At 42.2% G+C, this 26,028-nt stretch overlaps 1 protein-coding gene across 1 annotated transcript in view; it reads right to left on the reverse strand.

Annotated features, from left to right (window-relative positions):
• Window positions 1–26,028, reverse strand: part of TBX21 (T-box transcription factor 21) — a 36,139-nt gene that overhangs the window by 5,423 nt on the left and 4,688 nt on the right. The window contains exons 2-3 of the mRNA XM_088474576.1: window positions 2,882–3,036; window positions 830–951 (exon numbers count right to left, since the gene is read on the reverse strand). Of these exons, the coding sequence (XP_088330702.1) occupies window positions 830–951; window positions 2,882–3,036 (277 nt within the window). The remainder of the gene's footprint in view (window positions 1–829; window positions 952–2,881; window positions 3,037–26,028) is intronic.

Below are 26,028 nucleotides of genomic sequence, written 5' to 3' on the forward strand. Positions count from 1 at the left end.
CACTGCATATGGGGGGCCTCTATAAGGGGAACTAATCGGGGCCTGCATAAGGTGGACCACTACTGGGGCACTGCATAGGGGGGGCACTGTATAAGGGGTATTGCATTAAGGTGCAAATGGAAAGAAATGTTCCCAGTGACAAAAAAGGGGTGTGTGTCATGTTGACACGTCCCATTTTTTGTGGCGCGCACATAGTGGGGGGGGGGGTTGGGGGCTACAAATACCCTAGTTACGCCACTGACAATACTCATTATGATGCCCACTAGGAAAACCGCTCACAGCAGTTCCATCAGGGTTTCAAGTATCCCTGAAAGGATTGTGCATTTGGGAGAGCCTGGCAGTGCTGAGGACTTTACATCAGAGGCCCTTCCAGTAGCTGTATTGGTTCTGTGGAAGCTGGCATGAGCACCATATGGCAAACCTCAGGGTGCACCAGGAAAAAATAAATTACCAAGCTGATCTTTCTGCACTAAGTTGATCAGACTGAATTGAATTATCGCTTTCAAAGAAGGGCTGGTAGCTTATGTAGTATAAGCACTTTAATAGTATATTTCTTCTATACGAAGATCCTGTGAGACACCTGTCCCTGCTATGTTCTCATGGATGTCCTGAGTTGAGCTACACACTACCGAAAAGCAACCTGTTCAGTCCAGGAGCCAGGTGATGGCAGTGATTACTGTCCTCTTTATATTATTAATATGACTATTTATCGTTACTTCCTAGGATACACCTTAAATATGTTCATGTACTTGTGGCCTAAGACTGGCTGATTTGTATACAGTGAGATGCCTGTCACATTAACAGATACATGTTGTACATCATTGTATACCTGTGTTATGTTGCTAGATGCCCCTTTGTTGTTTGTCAGTTTGAGTTTGCTGAATGTCACCTCTTGTCGCATCCAGTGAGCACCAGTATTGGGGGAATCGGGATGCTGGTAAACTCTGTTTCCTGTCCCCAGGAAAGAGACAGTAAATTAAACATGGGATGTATAGAATGTTTTACTCTTATCTACATGCAGTAACATTTTAACATATTAAACCAAACTCATTTTGGATGAATTAACACTCATTTTCAGGCCCTATGGAATGCAAAACATTGGGACTATCCTAGGAAAATTGGGATGGACTATAGGCAGGTATGTCTTGAGGCAAATTTATGAAGCTGCAAAAATGTAGGTTGTAGCTCATGTCATTGTCTGACACCATGTGCTGGTGTGCTTGATTTTGTTTTGTGTGAACTTTGCGGTACAACACATGAGATGCAGACTGGGATGGCCTCAGTGAAGTTTCGGTTGATCAGGTATTAGCATATACTTTTAATGGGACACCTATTGCTTTAATCCAGTGCACAATATGCAAAAAAAAATAAAGCTATAACAAGTGTATTTGTGAAGAAAGCTGTTAGATATTGAGATAAATAAAGGACTGCAGTTGTTTTTGTGTTATCCATGATGTTATACTGGACCTATATCAACTACAGTATTATAGTGCATTCGGCCAGCATTTCTATGATAGAGGCCTATTTATCAAATGGAGGGGATCCCTAAATCCTGTGAAAATGGGCATGTTTACAAGATTTAATGATTCTCTGTATATTACCATTCCTGGCAGCCTGTGGTTGCCATTATACATGGAGTAGCTTGTCACTGCATATTTAGAAAAAACAATGGGGGTAACGTTCGCAAACTGGCCTACCATGCTATTGGCATCTCACGATGGCTATTGCAGGTGTGGTAAAAAGAAAATTTGCTTTATTATTCCATATTTTTTTTTCATTGTGAGAAGTGGTATTAAAATATTTTTTTTAATAACAAATCCGTGGACACCCAAGACTGGACTTTCAGGTGCAGTTCTACTGTTTGACCTAGTCATGTATGAGCAATTGGCTGGCAATGCTGTAAGTCTATGGTTACTGCTGCCGGATAGAATCGCCAGTGAGCGGATCATCACTCAGCTGCCCCCGGCAATTTCTTTTCTTTAGATACTGTGATAGAAGCACTGGAGAAGTGTGGAATGGCTTCTATGTATGTCCTAGGTTCCTGTCATATGTGTTCTGAAACCCACAGGAGAAGTCTGTTTGGGAAAAACAGACTAGAAATGTCAGCTTTAGAGAAAAGCCGGTTTGGTTCCTGGGGGTGTGGATGTGAGGAGAGGTAGGACTCCGTCCACAGGCCACTCCAGGTTTTGGGCCTTTCAGCCTGGTAACAGGCTCATTAGGGCTTGCAGCTGGAAATGGCTAATATAAGCTGGGTTTGATTGTGGCTGAGTGTCTCACACCTGGGAGAGCAGGCAGACTAGCCTGTTCAGAGACACTTGGTTACTTTCCTTGTAAGTTCTGTGCACGTGTTTTGTTGATGGTGAAGGCAATAGGCCCTACCATTATTATAGAGAGGGAATCTGCTGTGTAGCTAGTGCCCAGCCGGGCTAGGAATTATGTTTATGTTTTGCTTATGTTTATATTCATTTGGCACAATAAAGACTGGCGCCGACCAGTTTGTACGAGAACCCCAGACTTGCATCCTGTTTCTACGGCTGCTGTGTGTGTAAAGAGGGAGTCCATCTACCCCAGGAGAGGGACCCCTACCCTGACTGTGTCACAATACAATAATTAGCCTTGAAGAATATTTTCTATCACTGCGATAAGCTACAATAGGAAATAGCCTAAAAAAATGCTATTTGATATATAGACCACTTGATGATATATTTGGTTGATGAAGGACATTTTAAGTTAGTCGTACATGAATCTCTTGTGGTAGAATGTAAAATTCAGGCTATACAATTAAGACAATTGCAATCCTGTATTCCGGTATTAGGGATACATATAATCTGAGATCATACATAGGCTCTATTCTTATTGAATGGTTTCCTGCAGTTGGTACCTGGCATGTTGCCCTCAGCCTTGCCACACTGGATCCATTTTCCTCCTTGGAATCTCCAGTGATTCTGATCTGCCAGGACCACATCCACATGCAGAGTGTATTGAGCCAGAGGATCCAGACCTGACACACGATAACTGAGGAATGGGAACATGCGCCTATGAGGGAGAATATACACGCACCCAATTTAAAATTAATATTAGTAAATATAAAACAAATTCCATCTTGTTTAGCATCATGCATGTACTGTACTATATGAAGAATTTAAAACAGGTTTATAAAGATTACATTATTTTTCGTATCATTTTTAATACATACAGGTCTATTTATGAACAGGCGCTAATTAAAAATCTGTATTCCAGATTATAGCGGTGATACAAATAGAATAGCTGCAATTTACTAATCCAGATTCCCTGGCTAAAGCACCTCTGAAAAGGTTTTCTCTACTTTACCGGCCAGATTACTGTGAAAAGTAGCCGCACATGCACATATTCTATGACCCAGCTTCATATGCAGATACACAGAGCTAACCCACAGATTAGGCCTGTTTCGGAGTCGCTCGCACTGCCGATGTCGGGTGCAGGGGAATTAAATTTTTTTCTTCTGCGCATGTATATATGTCACACTGCACATGCGTTCAGATAGCGTGCGTACTGAGTCAGTGTTATGATTGAGGCACATGTGAGAAGCATGCTTCAGAAATGTGTGTAAAATGTAATGAGAGTTCTGGGCAGTGACATGGAGGTGGTTTAGTGCACATATGGAGATGGTCTGTTTTCAGGTGTTATGTGGGAGTGTCATTGGCGTGTTGGTGAACATTCTTGCCTACACAGACGGTGAACCGCTCGCATAGGAAGCCATACAGAGAAACTGCACCTGCCGTAGGGCTGGTGCAAGTTTCAAAGGTGTGGCTGATGGTGGGGTCTAAAGGCGCACCAATTGGTATTTCTGTGTCTGCTGCCACTGACAGTGGGCGTCTTAGGCCTTGCACAATCACATACACGGATGTACACCAGGGAAGGACTTTGTAGTGGTATTTGCATAAAGACGCACATGGGCCGATCGCCAGTAGAGGCTGACATGGGCGTGGCTGTGTCCGGCTCAGAATCAGCCCCATTGTCTCAGAGGAGTAAAGAAAACATAATTTTTATACATTTGTTTTATTAGAGTATTATGAGTCATCTACTCAACATTGTGGAGGCAGACATTTTGTGGGCCTAGTGGAAGCATACAGTTTATAGACTGCATACATGAAAACAGATTGGTAATTGGCTTCTAACACAAAACATTAATCCTAGTGTGTATGCGTGTCCATGTGGTAGGGAATATGGATTGACGGCTCCACTAATGACTAATTATTATTTGTTAAGTGCTGTATAATATATGTTCTATATTCTTAGTGGAACACCGTAATATACCTGAGATCTTTTTGTGTCTGGTTCCTGATGAACTCATATGACACATTCTCATGAATGTATACAGTTCACAACCTCTCTGCTTCCACACTGCCCACAAAATGGCTGCCTCAGTGCTTTCTGTAGATACCCTTCAACTAAGTTCATGTGTATCTCCTTTCTTTTACAGACCGCCTTGATCATGTTACTAGAACACTGTAGATTTAACAGAGATGTTTGTGACAAGAGTGTGAACAGTGATCCTACATTGTGCGTGAGGCACTTTAAGTGCAATTGAGACACTCCCTTAAGGGCTTATTCACACTTGAGGCTGTGCTACGATTCTGTTGTATTTAGACAGAAAACAAGATGACAGCAACATTTGGTTTACTAATCTATACAAGCCACAAAGTATTTCCTGTTGTGTGCCACATGCAGTAAAGCAGTTATGGGAATCAATCTATTCCTAGTGAGTAATCATGTTCACACAGAATGTCCATTAGGCTGTGGTCTGAAAAAAAATATTGAATACAGTAATTAAAGCTCACTTAAAATATTACATTTGCACTTCTGGATTGAGTTATTGCAAAGGCAACTGCGATAATATGCTAATGCAGGAGGCTTCTTGAGTAAATAGACACCTCCTGGCAGCTTCTATGATCCGCTGTTGTGCCCAAAGCTGCAGCATCAGATCACTCTGTGTGTACATCAGTCATCTGAGTAAACCTCAGGTTATTTAGGATGTTCGGTGTTATCACATTGTGGGGCCAGTGAAGCTGCGTTATAAGACGCAGAGAGTGGCCTTAGCACACCCAGAAAACGGGGCCGACATGTCCCTGGTTTCTGGGTCGTCCCTACCCAGCCACCAACCGGTTTAGGGGGCGCTGCGACCATTGTCGCAGACACAGATCCTGCTCATGTACCAATCGCAAACTTCCATGTTGTATGTAAAACATTTGGTTTGCTTTCAACTCTGAATCCGTTCCAATGTTCTGTGATGGCATGACTTTACATGAGGTGGGGGGGTTGGACCATGGTGCCCTGCTATGGCTATGTGTCCAGAATTCTCGGTCTCCAGACTTAGGCGCTTATATTAAACTTTACAGCCCCTTAAATAATGTGCCAACCATACTTATCACTTACCCAGAAAGGTGGGTGGTCCTTCCATATCCCGCCCACTTCCTAGTGAAGTGAATAGCATAAGGAGAATAATGCTGAGAATCGAGCATCTGTGCGGAGGGGGTAGGGCCGATATGACATGATTCCATGATGACTGCATCATTTGACCCTCTCTCGTCATGATGAACAGCTAATGCCATCTTGAGATAGCAAACGCCATTTAGTGTATAGGTTACAATATATAATTTTTTTTCTGGAGAGAAATCTTTAGATGTCTTTACAGTAGTTTAACCTTACACATCTGTGACACATGTGCAGTATACAAGCTGGTTAATATTCTTTATATGGCGCCACAAGTGTTCTGCAGCACCTTACAAAGTGCATAAATAAGTGAACAAGAAACAAGTGACTTACAGTACAATACAATAGAGGAAAGGGCATGGTTTATATACTTTGCTGCATTAGCGATAATAACACTCATATAAGCAACAGGGCGTAAGCAACCAAGTGTTGGGTGCCCTAGTGGGGAGTAAGGAGAAGCACAAGAGGATAGAGGAATCTGCTTGTGTGAGTTTTACCTTCTAATTGGCAGAGGCAAACAAACAGGCATGACACAGGTGCGATAGGGAGGAAGGAGCATGTAGCAGCGGGATAGGATGAGAGCTGGAAGGCTTTGATGAAATAGTAGGTCTTGAGACCTCGTTTGAAGATTTGCAGAGAGGTGGAGAGTCTGATAGGGAGTGGGAAAGAGTTCCAGAGGTGGGAAGCAGCACGGGCAAATTCTTGGAGATAGCAGTGGGAGGAAGTAATCAGCTGGCAGAAAAGGCATTTGTTGATTGAAGAGGGCGGACTGGAGTGTGAAGGGAGATGAAGTCAGGAATGGATGAGGACTTTGTAAGTGAGTGTAAGAACATTGAAATGGGGTCTGAAGGGGAAGGAGAGGCAGATGTAGACCGTTTGGGGAGGAAGATGAGCCGAGCAGCAGTATTGAGGACAGATTGGAGTGAAAAGAGGTGGGAGTCAGGGAGGCCAGATAGGAGGTGGTTACAGTAGTCCAATCTGGAGATGACCAGTGAGTGGATGTTTTAGTAGCATCCTGGGTGAGATAGGGTCTGATCTTGGAAATATTTTTCAGATAGAAATGGCAGAACTGTGAGAGGTGCTGGATGTGTGGTTTGAAGGAGAGGGAGGAGTCCAGGATAAATCCAAGACAGCGCACTTTGGGCTAGATGAGATAGTTGTGCCGTCAGTTGACAAAGAAATTGTGGGAAGTGAAGTAATACTGGAGGGCGGGAAGATGATCAGCTAAACCAAAGCATATTAAGTTTAAGAAAGTGTTGGGACATCCAGGAAGAGATAGCAGAGATACAGTTGGAGATATGAGTGAGTTAAGGGGGAGAGATCAGGGGAGGAAAGGTAGATCTGCGTATCATCAGCAAAGAGATTATGTTGGAGGTCAAAAGAGTTGATGAGTTCACCTAGAGAAAACTTATAGAGCAAAAATAGGAGAGGTCCACGAACAGAACCTTGGGGAACACCTACTGTAAGTGAAAGTGTGTGTGGGGGGGGGGGCTGAGGAGTCAAGAGAGGAGACAGAGAAGGAACGTCCAGAGAGATAGGAGGACAGCCAGGAGAAGGCAGTATCACATAGACCAAGGGAGTGAAGGATTTGCAAGAGAGGGTGGTCCACAGTGACAAAAGCAGAAGAGAGGTTGAGGAGAATTAGCAGAGAGTAATGGCCCTTGGATTTGGCAGCAAGGAGGTTATTGCTGACTTTCGTGAGGGCAGTTTCTGTGGAGTGGAGAGAACGGAAGCCAGACTGAAATGGGTCAAGGAGGGAGTGAGAGGAAAGAAAGGTGGTAAGACGGTTGTAAACAATATGCTGAAGGAGTTTAGAGACAAAAGGGAGGAGAGAGATGGATTGGTAGTTGGAGATAGTGTTAGGATCAAAGGTAGTTTTTTTAAGAATGGAGACAAGGGCATGTGTGAAGAGAGGTAGCTGAGGAGACGGTCAAGTGGGGAGGGGGGTGTATGAGGGCCATGACTACAGATAGAGGGGAGAAGGATGTCAGAATTGGTAAGATGGATGGGGGGGTCGTCCAGTAAAGGAGGGGGTGGACTGCTGAGGGTCTGGTGGGATATGAAGTCCTGACGTATGGAGTAAATTTTAGATGTAAAGTAGAGGACAAAGTCAAGAGCAAAGAGCACGGAGGGGAGGAGACAATGGGGTGGGCAGAGGAGGCACTTGAAGGTCACGAAGAGATGCCAGGAGTTTGAGGACTGGGAGGAGATGAGGTTCTTGAAATATGACTGGTTCCGCACCTGGCTGCAAAGCTTACGCTATCACTTTATTATTCCCCAAGATGAGATCTTATCGGAGCCACTTTCCTGGAAAGAGATATTTGATAAATAGCTCTCAAAATTAGGTGTTGGTGTATCAAGCAGTGAGAAGAAATGGACCAGTGGTTAAGTTACCCATTGCAGCCAATCAGCTTTGAGGTAGCATTTATTAAGTACATTCTACAAAGTGATAGGTTGAAGCTGATTGGTTGCTATGGTGAACTTCTCCACTCTTTTCATTGCTTGATACATCAACACCTTATTTAATTCCTTATTACGACAATAAGGAATGTTAATTCTTAATAAATGTATCCCTCTATGAATAAAATGGAAGAAAATCTGTTTGCAGGGCTGCGAGATCTATAGTGGTGATTATAAATAGTATATGTAGTATTTGTAGGGTATGCATACTGTATGTGCCTCAGGGAACACCTATATCTTTATTATTGTTCCCTACAAATTGAGTATATTCTTTGCTCCCCTGTCTTCAGTGAGAGAGTTTGTATTTCCCCTAGTCGGCAAGGCAGAGTAATTTGCTGACTGAGTGAGTGCTGCGGCTGCCATTTACATTTAGGAACACCAGTCTGTGCTTTGCCTATAGTGGGGTGGTATAATGTATAGTAGGATGGGTCAGAACCATTTCTGGTGAGGACAGGAGATGTAAAAGACAGATCATAATGAGGTACTGAGGTAAGACTGTCACTGTGAGAATTAACAAGAAATTATGGGTGAGTCTTGGATATATTTACTAAAGTGCAGGTTTTTTAGTAGTGGAGATATTGCTCATAGCAACCAAGATTCTAGCTATTATCTTCTAGAAGGTGCTAGATCAATGTTAAGTAGAATCTGATTGGTTGCTACGGCCAACATCAACACTTCTAAAAACCCGCACTATAGTAAATATACCCGTTAGGCTCTAGAGATTTGTCTTTGCCAGTGTTTCCCAAACTCATTCCTCAGGGAGCACTAACAGTGCATGGTTTCCATTTTCCTAGGTGGTGCACAGGTGTATTCATTACTGGCTGACACATTTTAAAAGATCCACAGGTGGAGCTAATTATTTCACTTGCGATTCTGTGAGGAGACCTGGAAAACATGCACTGTTAGTGCTCCCTGAAGAATGAGTTTGGGAAACACTGGTCTATACCATTGTCTTTAATATTCCACTTGCACCATCTGCACATTTCAACTTATTCTCTATGTTTGATGCTTTTTTTCTATATCTGTTCCTGAAATCTAGAATTTACTTAAGTGAATATTTATATAAAGTAAAAAGTACTCTTTAACTATATTCCGTGATTGAATTGATATAATTGTGGCTGTAGCACCTCAAGGTATGAATAGGGTCATGGACTAATATGTTTATTTTTTTTACACCAGCTCAGCTGCATAGCGTCTTGGAAATCACTTAGGGTTCCAGAACAAGCCCTGACTAGCCTTTCAGTTTGTGCAAGCACTTATGGAAGATGCTGGAGAAGTAAATAAGCTAAATGGGTAAAGCTATAGCTGTAATGCCCAGGACTCAGTCAGCCTCTACTAATCTTGTTTATTGCTTATTTTGCTATTGTGCCTAATCTTCAATAAAAAATAACATAATGATGTATCCAAGGAGTAAGATCAGCAGACTCAACTATCTGTAGCACTTCCATCAGTCATCCAGGTGCAGAACTGGATTTAACTAATTTGCCGTACTACCACCTTTGGGACACTTTCATTGTCCGCACCCATCCCTCTTGTATCCAGTGAGGCACATAGTTGCACAGCTGTATGTAATCCCTACCTCCCTCACATGATATGTACCTAACTGGAATATCAGTGCAGAAGTAGCTCCTGAACTGTAGGGGCCCCAAGTGCATCTGTTTATGATGAAGGCTTCAGATAAATATAATAATAATAACCGAGTTGGCTGGCTGGAATGAAAATCTGGTAATGTTCGAGAGAAAATAACATTTGACCAATTGCTCCCAAACACTGGAAAACAGACAAAATCTGTTGTATGGACAAATGAGTTAAAATTCTGTCTGAATGACCGTTTTTGTGCGCTTGCCAATGTTTGAGAGCAAATAATCCTGATTGTTAGCACTCAGATGCAGAACAGCATTGGCGACACAGTCTGTGGAAATCAGTGAGTGTACCTGGGAGGTAACAGGGGTGGCTAAGCAAACGTGGGCGTATTACTGTAAGCGGCTGCATCCAAAGCTGAACAACTGCTCAAACAGGACACTATACTCGGGCGGAGGAACTGCACCTGCCATAGCGCTTGTGGCAAATTCCCATGATGCTTCTAAAGATGCACCAAGACAGAACTGCTCCGCTGCAAGTGGGCGTCTCAATATGAAAGTGGCCTCAGCTTTAGCATAAGACGCAATCGCGGCTGCGTGCAACTGTGAAATTAAGGCCCTAGTAGAGCTCATACAGAAGCAAGGTTTGGCAGCTCTCACTATAAATGTGATGGCACCAATTTTTTTTCTCTTTTTCTAGATCAGTTACATGTACAAATAGTGCAACAATAGCACATATAACACAGTTGTACTTGTACCATATCAGACATTTGCTTTCATTATTTATTTCTTATACTAGTGATCAGTTCTTTCTATGGGACACTTCACATTTTTTAAATTTTCTTGATAACTATAAACATTATCTTCTTTACTAAACAGTGCAGTCATGTCACAGGCCATTTTTTTTCCAAGTGATCAGTTTGTGACGAGTCCAAGTAACCTTCATAATCTCAATTTAATATTTAGAAATTTTCTCCACCATCATATTTAAAAAAAAAATAATTTTTAATAACCGTTAGAACAGATTAAAAATATAAAATAACATGAGATCAGAATAGACATTAGAAGAACAATCAGAATTACAAATATAATGTTTAGCATAAATGACAAGCTAAATAGCAAGGTTGCAATTGTAGATGACATTGTTCCTGTAGACAGCAAAGTAACACAATATTAGGCGTGTGAAGACTTATCTGAGTAGAAATTGGCCTCGCAAAGTTTTTTACATTTTTGTTTCTTATTTTGGTTTGTGGTTATAAGGAGGAACATAGACAGAAAGAAAAGGGGGTGGAAGTGAAGTTACTAAAGTGAAAAGGAAAAAGAAAATATCTTGAAACCAGGGGTGTTTTAAAAAATGATGGGATCCGTGTGCAATGTTCTTGTATGGCCCTTTTCCCCATCCAGTATGGTGCCTGTGGCTGCGCAGAAGATAACAAAGACTGTGTCAGTTACTTTTCTATCTCCTGCGCTGCCACCAATGCCAGATCTCTGAAGATAGCAGCGGAAGTATGGCTCTGGCAGCGATTGGGTCAAACCTTGCTCTGGGTGCAAGATGGAGAGTGCAGGGCTCCCTTAAGTATTACCCTGCACCTATTATAGATACACCACTGCTCAATAATGTCAATATGAGTACCAACTGTTCCATAAAATCAAGAACTAAGTAGCCCCTGAATTTGGGTGGAGAATAATGTGTACCAGGGTTATCAGATTATTTGGAAACATAACTTTATCATGAAACTAGCCGCTTCAATGATGCAACATACCATGTCTGACCAATAACGGCATTCATGAATGGTGGATTCGGATTTTGCTATATGACACATTTACCCCTTTCACACACAAGCCAAAAACCCGGGTGTTTGCATGTGTACATGCATCGACCCGGGTCCTGACCCTGATAGCTATCAGTGTTTTTCCAGGAACTTGCAACCTGAGTCGACAACCCGGCTTAAGTCTGAAAGGTACAACCCGGGTCATGCCTAAACGAAATTGACTGGCTGGGGACAGTAGCGCTTGGAGATGACATCATCTTCAAGCAGCAACTGAATGCTTGAAGACCCGGGTCACTGTAAGACCCGGGTTTGGTGTGAAGGGTGACTACTCTGGAATAACCTGGGTCATCACCCTTGTTTAAAAGGGGTAGCCCGGATTCAACCCATGCTCAGTGTCCCGAGCCGAGTTGAAGCCGGAACTTTATATCTGAAAGGGGCATTACATTTTGCTCTGTTATAATTTATTTCAGTCTCTTTTGTGTTATGACACTCCTTAGTTTGGTAAGTAGGTGGAATACAGAGAGTACTGTTAAATGCTTGCAACTAATTTTGTTATTCCACTACCTTATGTACCATGTGTTCTCTGCACCTATTAGACCAGTGATTCCCAAACTCGGTCCTCAAGGCACGCTAAAGCTGGTCACACATCTGAAGATTATCTGTCCAACCAGCCAACTAGTTGATTGGTTGGAATGAAAGTCTGGTAACGTATGGGAGTAAATGATCAGCAATTTGCTCCTAAATGCCAGAAAACAGATGAAAATGGTCGTTCAGACAAGTTTGTTAAATGTTTGATCTAAACAATTTGTTCAAACAACAGTTTTTGTCCATTTTCCGGCATTTGGGAGTAAATTGCTGATTGTCATTTGCTTTCATACCTTACCAGATTTTCATTCCAACCAATCAACTAGTTGGCTGGTTGGACAGATAATCTTTAGATGTGTGGCCAGCTTAACAGTCCTGGTTTTAGTGATATCCATGATTGTACACAGATGGTTAAATCAATAAAACTGAGGTACTAATTAAGTCACTTGTGCTCAAGTATGGCTATCCCTAAAACCTGGACTGTTAGTGTGCCTTGAGGACCGTGGTTGGGAACACCTGTATTAGACTGTAAACTAATTTGAGCAGAATCATTTTACCTTATGTTTTATGTCATTGTCATCTTAATCATATTCTCCTCAATGTACAGCGTTAGGTAATATTTCAGCGATGCAGGATGGCTGTCATGCCTCCGACATGTGAAGTGGGAAAGGCTCTCACTGCCAGCTACAGAGAGGCGAGGATGGGGGTGGGACGGAATGTAATACCCCTTTTACACTGGAGCTAAAACCCGGGTTATTGCCGGGTTAACCCGGGTAGCGCCTTGGTGTAAAAGGGGAGAGGGTTGGATTGCCGAGTCGAGTGTCCCGGCAATCCAACCCAGGTAACTTGCAGGGTTTAACACAGGAGTAACCCGTGAAACCCTGCAGTCTGAACGGCGCGCTCCGGGTCACGATGACCTGGAGCGCGCCGCATGCCAGCCGACTGGCCCGGCTTCAGTGGCGCTTGGAGATGACATCATCTCCGAGCGTCCACTTCAACCCCGGAAAGTGTACAGTGCTACAGGTTTTGTAGTAATTTGTGCAACACTGTAATGTATAGCTCTCTGACTCGGTTGATATTGTAAGTTTTTTTCTAGATGCAAATTTTATATAAGATTGTTCCACCAGGGGAGGGGTGGGCCGCTGTGGCTTTTCTGCAATTTTCTGGTTGTTGTACACTTTGCTACTATGGTACTTAGTTTATACTCTACCATGGCCCTAAAATTATTATCTATCAACGTTAATGGACTTAACTCGCCTAGAAAACGTACTGTGGCTTTGGGCGCGTGCAGAAGAGAAAAGGCCGATATAGTTTTCCTGCAAGAGACTCACTTCACTGGTTCCCATTCTCAGCTTCAAGGTAAGCAATTTACCCAGACCTTCTTTGCATCTGCAGACTGTAAGAAACGGGGAGTTGCTATCCTGATCCACAGTAATATCCCATTCATGCACAATAAAACGATAGTTGACGCAGAGGGACGTTATGTAATAGTGATTGGCACCCTCCGTACAGAAGTTCTCACCCTGGTTTCTATATATGCCCCTAACCAGGACCAATCAAAATTTTTTCAATCTTTGTCCCAACATTTAAATAGAGTTGCGTAGGGTCATATAATTCTAGGTGGGGATTTTAATACTGTCCTCGACATTTTCTTGGATAGATCTGGTTCCCCTAAAACAAAGAAATAGGCGACACCATCTAGCTCCTCTCTATCTCTTACGTCTTCCCTTAAACAGCTCAATTTATGTGACTCTTGGCGCCTTTGCCACTCTTCCGTTAGAGACTATACCCATTTCTCTGCGCCACACCAACACTACTCCCGTATTGATATGATTCACACTTTTCAATCACTCATGTCATTAATTGCTGATGCTGGAATTACTCCATTTACGTGGACTGACCACGCGGGGGTTTATATTATGTTAGATGTATATAGGGCTCCACGGGGGACTCGTAAATGGCGTTTAGATTATTCCCTTTTATTACATCCCTCTATGTTTCTTGAAACCAAAAATGCTTTGTCAAATTATTTTAAAGAGAATATATCCCCTGAGATCTCTCCTGGAATCATCTGGGAGGCCCATAAGGCTACCATTCGAGGCCATTTAATTGCAAAGGCTTCTGCAGTCCGCAAGAAAGCAGCCCAAGAAGTCCTGTCTTTGGAATCTCAAATCTCTACTCTTTTAGCTCAACATAAACAGTCTCCCCAGGCTTCCCTCCTCTCCCAGATAGAATGCCTGAAAGGGCAACTGAATACCCTTTTGTCTCGCCGAGCCGCCGCTACTTTACAGAAACTACAACAGCGGTTTTATGACAAAGCTGATAAGATTGATACTCTTCTAGCTAACAAGTTGAGACGTAAGCAGGCCTTGAATACTATAGGTAAATTGTATTCCTGTAAGTTAGACGCCCTTACATATGATCCTGCGGTGATGGTGGAGGAGTTTAGGGACTTTTATAGCTCTCTCTATAATCTACCAGAGCCTTCCCATTTCTTTTCTGCTGGTTCCAAGGGAGTGCGTTCATATCTGTCCAATATTCCATTACCGAGTGTGTTGGAATCCCAACTCTTTGAGCTTAACAAAGAAATTTCACTAGAGGAGACGACAGTTGCTATAAAATCCATGAGGTCCTCAGCTACCCCAGGTCCTGACGGATTCACAGCTCAGTATTATAAGTCATTTGTGACGGAGCTTGCCCCACATCTTACCTCTCTTTTCAATAATATTTTGGATGGATCATCGTTTGCACCGGCTTCCACATTGGCTGTTATCGTGGTAATTCCAAAGCCTGACAGAGACCCTAGCCAATGTTCTAATTACAATTTTGCTGCTTACCGTAGACATTAAAATATACGCAAAAATTTTAGCGAATCGCTTAGCCCCCCTTCTTACCCACCTGGTCCACCCAGACCAGGTGGGTTTTATAGCAGGACGTCAGACATCAGACAATACTAGGCGTATTGTTGACCTGATTCATTCTATCCATACTCAAAAATCACCCTCGATAATTATGGCACTAGATGCTGAAAAGGCATTCGACCGTATTTCCTGGGCTTTTGTTTTTGGGGTACTTCAGAAAATGGGGTTCTCAGGAAAATACTTGGATGGTATTTTAGCCCTATACCAATCTCCTACTGCCACGGTCTCTGTCAATCGTATTACTTCTCTCCCTTTTGGAATTACCAACTGTACCAGGCAAGGCTGCCCGCTCTCTCCTATGATCTTTGCCCTAGTAATGAAACCCCTGGTGGCAAGAATTCGTCACAACCCTGACATTGTTGGTGTTAAAACCGGTTTCTCTGAACATAAAATTGTGTTATATGCAGATGATGTTATTGTATCCCTTGGAAACCCAGCTCACTCCCTGCAGCCTCTCCTCACTGAAATTGATCTTTATTCCGGTTATTCGGGCTACAAAATTAATACAAGTAAAACGGAGGTACTGGACTTTTATATTCCTGGACCAACGAAACTCCTTTTGGAGACATCTTTCCCATTTAATTGGCATAAACAAAAAATAAATATCTTGGCATTTTTTTAACACATCGCCACCACCAGTTATTTCAGGCAAATTTTCCCTGAATCTTAGACTAAATAAAGTCAGATTTGAATACTTGGTCTGGTTACTTTATATCTTGGATAGGCAGAGTAAACTCTGTTAAAATGAACGTGCTCCCTCGGATACTGTACCTTTTTCAAACTGTCACGATTTTTATTCTTCCCTATGTTTTTAATTGTCTACGGTTTCATACTACACTATTTATATGGGCTAATAAACACCCCCGGGTACGATTGAAACTACTGCAACGTCCTACGCATAATGGAGGGTTGGGTATCCCTGACTTTAAAAGATATTATCTAGCTGCGCAACTAGCTCAATGTGTGCAATGGTGTAACCCTGATGCTAGGGTCTGGGTTGCTATTGAGGCTGCTGAGTTGGGTCTATCTACGGTTTCTTCTCTCCTCTGGCTTCCAAGATCACATTGGCCTAAAAATGTGGAATCACACCCGATTGTTTCCCTCTCGCTATCAATATGGGATTCTGCTAATAGAAAATTTGGACCTGCTCCCAGATCTTCTCCCGTTATTCTGATATTTCATAATCCTGATTTCCCTCCAGGCAAAGATAAGATATTGTTTTCTCCATGGAAAGAGAGGAATATTCTCTATTTAAACGATATTACTAAAGATTTGAGTTTTCCCCAATTCTCCAAGATTCAGGAGGTTTACAGCACTTCCCCCTAATGTTTTTTTTCCAATTTTTGCAGTTTAGACATTTCCACTCTAAGGTGAAACACCTTTATCCAATAGACCCCTTTCTAACTTTGAGGCTTTATGTTTGAGACGCTCTTCAACCAGAGGTTTAATTTCTTCCCTCTATACAATGCTCGTTTAGGGGTTGTCTCCGCAACGCGACTCTTATGAAAAGGCGTGGGAAGCAGATTTGGGTACCTCTCTAGATGACGAGGAAAGGGCAGAGATCTGGGATAATGCTGCCTCCAGCTCAATTTGTGTTAGGATCAAAGAGAACACATACAAGCTATTGTATAGATGGTATTATGTCCCCTCTAGATTGAGTAAAATGTATCCTGATACATCAGATAGGTGCTGGAGAGGTTGTCCAGCTGAAGGTACCTTTCTGCATATCTGGTGGACCTGCCCTAAGATAGTAAATCTTTGGAAGGAAGTCATTGGCCTGATACATAGTTTGCTCAATATATCTATCCCTTATGATTTTAAATATATTCTTCTCCCTTTAGATCTTCCTACGCTGACTAGGCACCAAAACAAATTGATGCGCCGTATTGTTAATGCAACAAAATGTCAGATAGCTTTGGATTGAAAGAAGCTTGATTCCCCTTCTATGCAATCTATTTTATCTCACATCTGGTATATTTATCGTATGGAATATATGACTAGCATTATTAACCATTCTACCAAATCTTTTGAGAAAATATGGAGCCCGTGGTTATCTTCCCAATCTGCCCCCTCTCCTTTTGCTTAGTAAAAGCCATTTCTATCTATTTATGTGTGTTTACAATTTGTGTGCACATAAAGGTGCACTCATTTATACATTTTTTTAGTCTGGTGACCTACCTCGGTGATCTTCCCTTCTTTTCTTCTCTGTGTGTTTTTTTTTCTCTTTTCTTCTTTCTCTTACCCCTTTCTGTTTTTTTTCTTTTTTTCTATTCAGCCTATTTTTATTTGTGTTTTTAAAATTTTTTTTAAAATGTATAAGTGGATCACAATTTTTGAATACTACATTTTTGTGAGAAACGGATTTTGTCTTTGACAAATATTTGTTTAAATTTGTTTTTGATTTCTTTTATCTGTGTTATTTATTGTGATCTGGCAAATAAAACTTATTTAAAAAAAAAAAAAAAAAAAAAAAGATTGTTCCACCAGGGGACCGGTTATAATTATATTTTAAGGGCGTTTCCTGCTGGATATAGTTATAGGAAATTATTTTCTATACCCCCAGTACTCTGTGCTCTATATAGATTTAGATTGGATTCATAGTTGTTTAGCTATTTTACAGGGGATTAGGTATACCTCAGGTTTTGTAAGTCATACAGGGTGGGTTAGTGTTGGGACAGTTTGTTTGTTTTGTCTTTTTTCTTTTTATTTTCTGTCATCAGTATGTATGTATGTCACTATACAGTGCTCCTTGTGATCTACAATGCTATTTATTTTTGATATGGCTGCTTGTTCCATGTGATATAATATTCTGCTTTTTGATGCTGCTTTTTGAGATTTGATGGCTGCTGTTGGAGGTACATTACGACTTCTTAGTTGGAACGTTCAGGGCTTGAATGATAAAATTAAACGCTTGTTGGTTATGTCTCACATTAAGAAGTATCACGCTGAAGTTATATGTTTGTCAGAAACACACTTATGTGGTGGTAAAGTCTTGGCACTCAAGAAACCTTGGGTAGGACATAGTGCAGGATTTAGACATCATGGGGCCCTAGGCAAGGTACAGGTTTTGAGGCCCATCCTCCCTCAAACAATTCATGTACTTTGTTAGACTCTGCAGAAACCTTGTGGCGCCATATAAATGGAGGATAATGCATATATTTCACAATATACCCCATGGCGGTGGGTGACAGGTGGAGGCAGAGGGTGACGAGGAGAGTTAGAGGGTGACCGGGAGAGGGAAACAGAAGCAGAGGGTGACGGGGAAAGGGCGACAAGCAGAGGGTGATATTGAGAAGCTGTGGGTGACAGGGAGAGGGTAACAGAGAAGTAGAGGGTGACAAGGAGAGGCAGAGGAATGAATGATGAAGAGTGAATGAAAGGGACAGGGTGTCAAAGAGAGGCAGAGGGTGAAGGGCAGTGGGTGATGGGAGAGGGGGACAAGCAGTGGTTGATAAAAGCAGTGGGTAACAGGGAGAGGGTAACGATGACAAAGAGGGTGACGGAGATTGGGTGAAAGGGAGAGGGTGACAGGCAGTGGGAGATGGGGTTAGAGAGACGGGAAGAGGGTTACAAGGAGAAGAAGTCAGTGACAGGCAAAGGGTATGTTAGGTTTGGAAGGGATTAACTGGGATATGAAGGGAAAGTGTCAGTGGAGGAGAGAGAGAGAGGGGGAGAGAGACACATCTGCACGTGTGTCTGAGTCGCACTGTGCAGACGTCCTGATTATTACCACCGGTGGACCAGAACAAATTTGGATGCAGAGAGAGGCAATTTTGGGGGCATTTTTGGGGTGTAACAGGGGGGTGGCTAGGCATGTGCAGGGGTGTTGCACCCAGCGACTGCGTCCAAAGATGCAGTTACAATGGCATCACCCAACAGCCATTCTGCGCCTCCATAGGGCTGCTCATGTCCAATACTGTGACCAGTGTTATGTCAGTGGGGGATTTTGCAATACAGCAGGCGAGTGACTCAGTAGGAAGCCCACAGGTTGTGGCATTAGCATAAACTATATATATAATATATAGATATATATATATCTATCGGAGAGAAGAGCATCTGGCAACCTCCCCCCATCCACCTGCACAGACATACAGTGGCCATCAGACCCACTCCTCTCCCCCCTTTACACCCAGACAGTGGCCATCAGACACAAACTCCCACACCATACACCAACAGTGGCCATCAGATAAACCCCCGCAACCCGCACAGGCAGCCTCAGTCAGTTTTACCCCCCTCAGCCCTCTGGGGGGGGGGACAGATATCTCTCTCTCTCTCTCTCTCTCTCTCTCTCTCTCTATATATATATATATATATATATATATATATATATATACATACATACAGTCAGGTGCATAACTATTGGGACATTGACAGAATTTTCATATTTTGGCCTCTATTCACCACCACTATGGCTTTGAAATGAAACAAACAAGATGTGCTTTAACTGCAGACTTTCAGATTTAATTTGAGGGTAATTACATCCAAATCAGGTGAACGGTGTAGGAATTACAACGGTTTCTATATGTGCCTCCCACTTTTTAAGGGGCCAAAAGTAATGGGACAAACTAAACAATCACTATTACTATTGGACCTATCACCAGCCATGTTTATAGGTTACCTTGGTTACTCCCCTATCCTCCACGTGTGGTTTGTTTACACCACGCGGCGGAAGGAGAACGAGAGAGACAGGCGGCATCAACAACTATGATCGGACCGCTTGCCTCACTTTATATAGAGATTCCTTGATCTGGGTAAGTCTGTCTCCTTTTTATTATATTACTTATGTGAATGTTTAAATACAGGAAGGTCTCCTTTTACAAATTGCTTGCTAATTAAGAACAGATGGCAATTAGGAGCCATCTTGGCTATGCCATATAAAAAGCCCTTACAGCAGCCATGTCACCACCTTTGAAAAAGCTGTGGGTATTACACAGCGAAACGCGTCAGTGTTGGCTGCCTCTCTACACCATCCATCCACCATAGAAGTGCCGATACATGGTCAAAGCAGTGTGCCATTCTGCCACACAAACGAACTGCCAAAACCTCTGCCCGGGGACCAACTCTTGCGGAAGCCTAACAGCACTGCTAATTAGGACCCCTCAATTTAAGCGGACACTGGATTTGGTAATTAAAGTCTGGACTGACCTTTAGAACTGCACATGCTGAGTACCATTGGATCAATACTTATTGGACTATCATCTAAGCCTCCCAGCATTTAAATGAGGCCAATGTGACTGGTGGATTGGATTGTTTTTATGTACTTTTTGCACATTTTAAACTATATGCATATTGGTATCTTGTATGCCTTATTAAATGATTAAATGTTTCCATTCCAGTTGAGCGCTGTTACTTTCTGTAATTTTGTTTCATAAAATAAACAATCCTAATTCTAATTTTCACTTTTTAATACTTTGTTGCAAATCCTTTGCAGGCAATTACAGCCTGAAGTCTGGAACGCATAGACATCACCAGACGCTGGGTTTCATCCCTGTTGATGCTCTGCCAGGCCTCTACTGCAAATGTATTCAGTTCCTGCTTGTTCTTGGGGCATTTTCCCTTCAGTTTTGTCTTCATCAAGTGAAATGCATGCTCAATCGGATTCAGGTCAGGGGATTGACTTGGCCATTGCATAACATTCCACTTTCTAGCCTTAAAAAAACTCTTTGGTTGCTTTTGCAGTATGCTTCGGGTCATTGTCCATCTGCACTGTGAAGCACCGTCAAATGAGTTCTGAAGCATTTGACTGAATATGAGCATATAATATTGCCCGAAACACTTCAGAATTCATTCTGCTGCTTTTGTCAGCAGTCACATCATCAATAAATACAAGGGAGCCAGTTCCATTGGCAGCCATACATGCCCACACCATGACACTACCACCACCATGCTTCACTGATGAGGTGGTATGTTTTGGATCATGAGCAGTTCCTTTCCTTCTCTTCTCTTCCCATCACTCTGGTACAAGTTGATATTTGTCTTATCTGTCCATAGGATGTTGTTCCAGAACTGTAATGGCTTTTATAGATGTTGTTTGGCAAACTCTAATCTGATCTTCCTGTTTTTGAGGCTCACCAATGGTTTACATCTTGTGGTGACAACCTCTATATTCACTCTTGTGAAGTCTTCTCTTGATTGTTGACTTTGACACAAATGCACTTACCTCCTGGAGAGAGTTCTTAATTTGGCCAACTGTTGTGAAGGGGTTTTTCTTCACCTGGGAAATAATTCTTCTGTCATCCACCATAGTTGTTTTCCGTGGTCTTCCGGGTCTTTTGGTGTTGCTGAGCTCTCCGGTGCGTTCTTTCTTTTTAAGAATGTTCCAAATAGATGATTTGGTCACACCTAATGTTTTTGCTATCTCTCTGATGGGTTTGTTTTGATTTTTCAGCCTAATGATAGCTTGCTTCACTGACAGTGACAGCTCTTTGGATCTCATATTGAGAGTCGACAGCAACTGATTCCAAATGCAAATGTCACACCTAGAATCAACTCCAGACCTTTTACCTGCTTAATTGATAATGAAATAACAAGGGAATAGCCCACACCTGTTCATGAAATAGCTTTTGAGTTGATAGTCCCATTACTTTTGGCCACTTAAAAAGTGGGAGGCACATATAGAAACCTTTGTAATTCCCACACTGTTCAACTGATTTGGATGTAATTACCCTCAAATTAAATCTGAAAGTCTGCAATTAAAGCACATCTTGTTTGTTTCATTTCAAAGCCATTGTGGTGGTGAATAGAGGCCAAAATATGAAAATTCTGTCAAAGTCACAATATTTATGCACCTGACTGTATATACACATACACAACTGCGAACTGACCTTGCAGTTCTCTGCAACACAACAGGAGCCCAGAGAATAACGGAGGAGATTCGGACCTGCCTGCCTTATCATCTAACTCTTGGCTGCAGCACTCTTCTCCTCTACGCAGGGGCCGGTCACTGGATTGTGATGTCGGACCCCTCGTGACAGCAGTCTCAGAGGATGAGGTAAGGGGAGGAGAGGAGACGATAGGGCTGGAGAGGAGGCGGGCCGGACGACCTCCTCCTTCTTTGTTATGGCCAACGCAGTGCGATTAGCACTGCTGTCAATGCTGCTGTGTGGGCCCCTTCATTTTCACAGGAATGGCGGGCAGCGGTGCAATGCACCGGCACCGCCGATATGTCGGCCACCGCGTCTGCCTTATGATCAGGGCCGGATTTCGGGGGACCCGTCTGTGGGCCCCGTGGGACCCGCCGGGCGCCTCGGTTGCCTGGTGGTAAATCCGGCCCTGGTAGGACACATGTACCATTCTACTTTTTCTCACAATTCAAGGGGGGTCCCGGTCTTAATTAAAAAATCCTTACAATTCAATTTGGAATCGAGTCTAGTGGATTCTCATGGTAGGTTTGTTTTCCTCCGGGGCACTATTAATCATATCCTTCTCCACATATTGACTATATACATTCCACCTCCATATAACAATGAAGTTCTCCGACAAGCTGCTTTATTTATTGGTCAATTCCCTGGTACTCCTGTGATATGTATGGGTGACTTTAATAACATTTTGGATCGACGGTTGGACCGGTGGAAGGAAAGTGCTGATACTGTTATGTCTTCCCCTTCACTCACTCCGTTTGCTAATCTTGTTACAGAACTAGATTTGATTGATGTCTGGTGTTGCAGGAACATAGATACTCTCCAATACTCATGTCAATCTGCTTCTTTTCATACGTTGTCTCGCATAGACTTGGTTTTGATTTCCCCTAATATATTGCCCGTGGTGTCTGGGGTGGATTATTTATCCAGAGGTATCTCTGATCAATATCCTGTGCTTACTCACCTTAGCTTTGTCCCAGGATAGAGGGGTTAGCTTTTGGAAGTTTCACCCATTTTGGCTGTCTGTAATGGGAGCCAGTTCTGAGCTTATTGCAGCATGGAAGGATTTTAATTTAAATAATCTCTCCTATCCGAATTCTAATACTAGGCATGATGCATTTAAAGCATTTATACGGGGCTCCTTCATTAAAAGTATTTCTGAAATAAAAATGCATAACAAAAAGGAGGAATCTCGATATGAACTATTGTGCTTACAGTTTGAGTCTCAGTACACTCTATCCCAATCGCCCTTGGATCGGGAATTGTGGCTGAGCGCTCACAGGGAGTGGTTGAGTATATTTTTGAGAAATCCAGGCGCAGGTTGCTCTTCTCTAGACATAATCATTATTATCAGGCTGAGACTGGTGGCCGTTATTTGGCTTTTCTGGCTAAGGAGGACTCCCATACTAATATTACTCAGTGTATTCTTAATTCTAGTGGTCAGCTGTGTAGTTCGGTTGCTGATATATCCGAGGTGTTTTGCGGCCACTATTTCTCTCTGTATGCTACCAGAGTTTCTTATTTACCGACCAGCTGCAGGATTACTTGGATCGGGTTACCCTGCCGAAGCTTACTCAAGAGGTTATTACATATTTAGATGCCCCTTTCACGTTGGAGGAAATTGATGCAGCTATTTCTTCTTTTCCCGCCTCTAAGGCTCCTGGCAGTGATGGGATTCCTGTGGAAGTATACAGACAATTTAAAGACTATTTTGTTCCGTATTTATTAGATTTGTTTAGTTCTTTTTTTGAAGGGGGATCTTTACCACCTTCTATGTTTGAAGCCATTATTGTAGTTCTGGCCAAATCTGGGAAAGACCCTACACTACCTGAAACTTACCATCCGATTTCTTTGTTAGCTACGGATGTAAAAATTCTTTCTAAAATACTTACTACACGTTTGAATTCAGTAATTACGTCCCTTATACACCCTGACCAGACTGGTTTTATGCCGGGGAAGTCTACGGTCCAGAATCTTCGTAGATTATTTGATCATTTACAAAGAAGTGATTTGCTCGGAGAGTAGGCAGTGGTGGTGTCTTTGGATGCCGCCAAGGCTTTCAACTCGGTGGAGTGGGGTTATCTGTAGGCCGTGCTTCACAGGTTTGCTTTTGGCCCCCACTTCATTCATTGGATTCGTCTCCTGTATTCTTCTCCGGCAGCCCGAGTATCTGTAAATGGGTGTATGTCCGCTACTTTTCCTTTAGTGAGGGGGACTCGTCAGGGTTGCCCGTTATCGCCTGCCCTTTTCGCCATAGCTATTGAACATCTGGCTTGTTTGCTGCGTGCGGATCCAGATGTTTAAGGTATTAAAGTTGGTGCAGTTGAGGATATTGTAGCATTCTATGCAGACGACATGCTCTTGTTTTTAAAAGATTCGGAGTATTCCCTGAAGTCAATGCTGCGTATTAATGAATTGTTTGGTGTTTTTTCAGGGCTACCTATCAATTGGGATAAATCCAGCATATTCCCCATTTCTGGCAATATTCCTGACCGAGAGCAGTGGTCCTGTCCCTTGCAGTGGACCTTAAGATTTAAATACCTGGGTGTATGGATTACGCCCTTAGCCTCGGATTATATTTCACAAAATATTGACCCTATAACAGCTAGTTTTAAAACGAAGGTTTTAAAAAGGTTCATGTATGAACAAATTGCTCCTATCAGTTTTGGGGAGAATAAATCTATTTAAGATATCTATTCAACCCAAATATTTGTATATTTTACAACACTCTCCAGTATATGTTCCCAAGAGGGTGTTTTCAGTTATTGAGATTATACTTTCGTCTTTTATATGGGGTCATGGGCCTGCTAGAATTTGTATTAGAGCCCTTAGTAGGTCTAGAGTTGCTGGAGGGTTGGCGCTACCTAATCTTCGGTTATATTACATAGCCGTTCAATTGGCCCATCTGGGTGAGTGGGTGTCTGGATCCGTGGGTGCAAAGTTGCTGGGCTTCCTGGCTGAGCTTGTGGGAGCTTTCCTTGTCCCCTTATTGTTTCTACTCTCTGGTATGTCTGCCTCTAGACTACCTCCTCTAGTTCATCAGGCTTTGTTAATTTGGCGATATGGTCATACCCTTTTTGACTGGTCTGATGTAGATGCTGACTCCCCTCTTTGGTTTAATAAATTTTACTCTGAACTACATAAACTATCGGCAGATAATATTTGGATTCTGAAGGGTGTTAAGACTTTGGGTCAAATATATGAGGATGGAAATTTTAAGTCATTCCAGCAGTTACAATCTGATTTTGATATCCCAAATACAGCCTTTTTTCGTTATCTGCAGATGCGACATGCTGTTTGCACACAATTTGCAGGTGCTTCTCCTGTACTCTCATCGTCTCCTGTCAAGTCCTTAGTTTTAGCTCTGGGGTCTAGGGGTAGGGTGTCCTCTATTTATTCAGTTCTTAATGATAAACTCTGTCCAGAATTATTTTTGCCTCTTAAGTTAAAATAAGAAACAGATTTGGGCCCACTCTCGGATGAACACTGGTCTCAATTACTAGGCTCAATTAAATATACTACACCATGTGTTAGATACCAACACGTCCATTTTTATGTCCTGTATAGAGTTTATTGTACACCTGTTTTTTGCACCGTGCTGGCCTTAGGGAAGATTCTATGTGCCCCCGATGTCAGGATGAAAATGCTGGGTTTTGTCACTTCTTATGGGAATGTCTGCTAGTTTTTAAATTTTGGGAATTGATATGGAGGGATATCCTGGTAACGGAACCCTCTTTACCAAGATTCAGTCCTGAGCTATGTTTATTTGGACTCGATTTAGAGGAAACACACTCTTTGGTATTATATCGTTATGTCATGTGTCTTTCTACTTTGGCCAAGGTCATTGTGGCTCGAAAATGGTTTGCATCTGACCCGCCTGACATACTTAAGTGAAGAATCCTGGTAGGAGATGTAATCAGACATGAAAAAGATATGTTCAGATCCCGTAATAATTTGTCTAAATTCATGATAAGTGGGATAGATGCTGCCACTCAAGATTAAGTAGATTTAATGATGCTGCTGCAAATATATAACTATTTTTATTTTATTTTTGGCATGGGTGGGTTGTGTATGCGTGAGTTTAGGTGTAGGCAATTGTACTGATATTTGCGTGAGTTTAGGCGTAGGCAGTACTGATATTTGTTGTATTTTTATTTTTTTTTATTAGGCGATTTTCTCGGAAATAGTCTGATTGTAGATCGCCTGTTATATGAATATACTGTGTATGTTTTATTCAGTGAACGTGATTTTTCTGTATATTTATTTTTGTTATATATGCTGCTGATGATGACTCTGTGTCTTTTGTTTTGTTTTGAATTGTTAGTATTTTTGAAACTCTGGAAACTTGTTCTTAATAAAAACTTCTTGATTTAAAAAA

This window comes from Taudactylus pleione, unplaced genomic scaffold (assembly GCF_031769625.1).
Source record: "Taudactylus pleione unplaced genomic scaffold, aTauple2 ptg000155l, whole genome shotgun sequence".
In the NCBI taxonomy this organism is placed as follows: domain Eukaryota; kingdom Metazoa; phylum Chordata; class Amphibia; order Anura; family Myobatrachidae; genus Taudactylus; species Taudactylus pleione.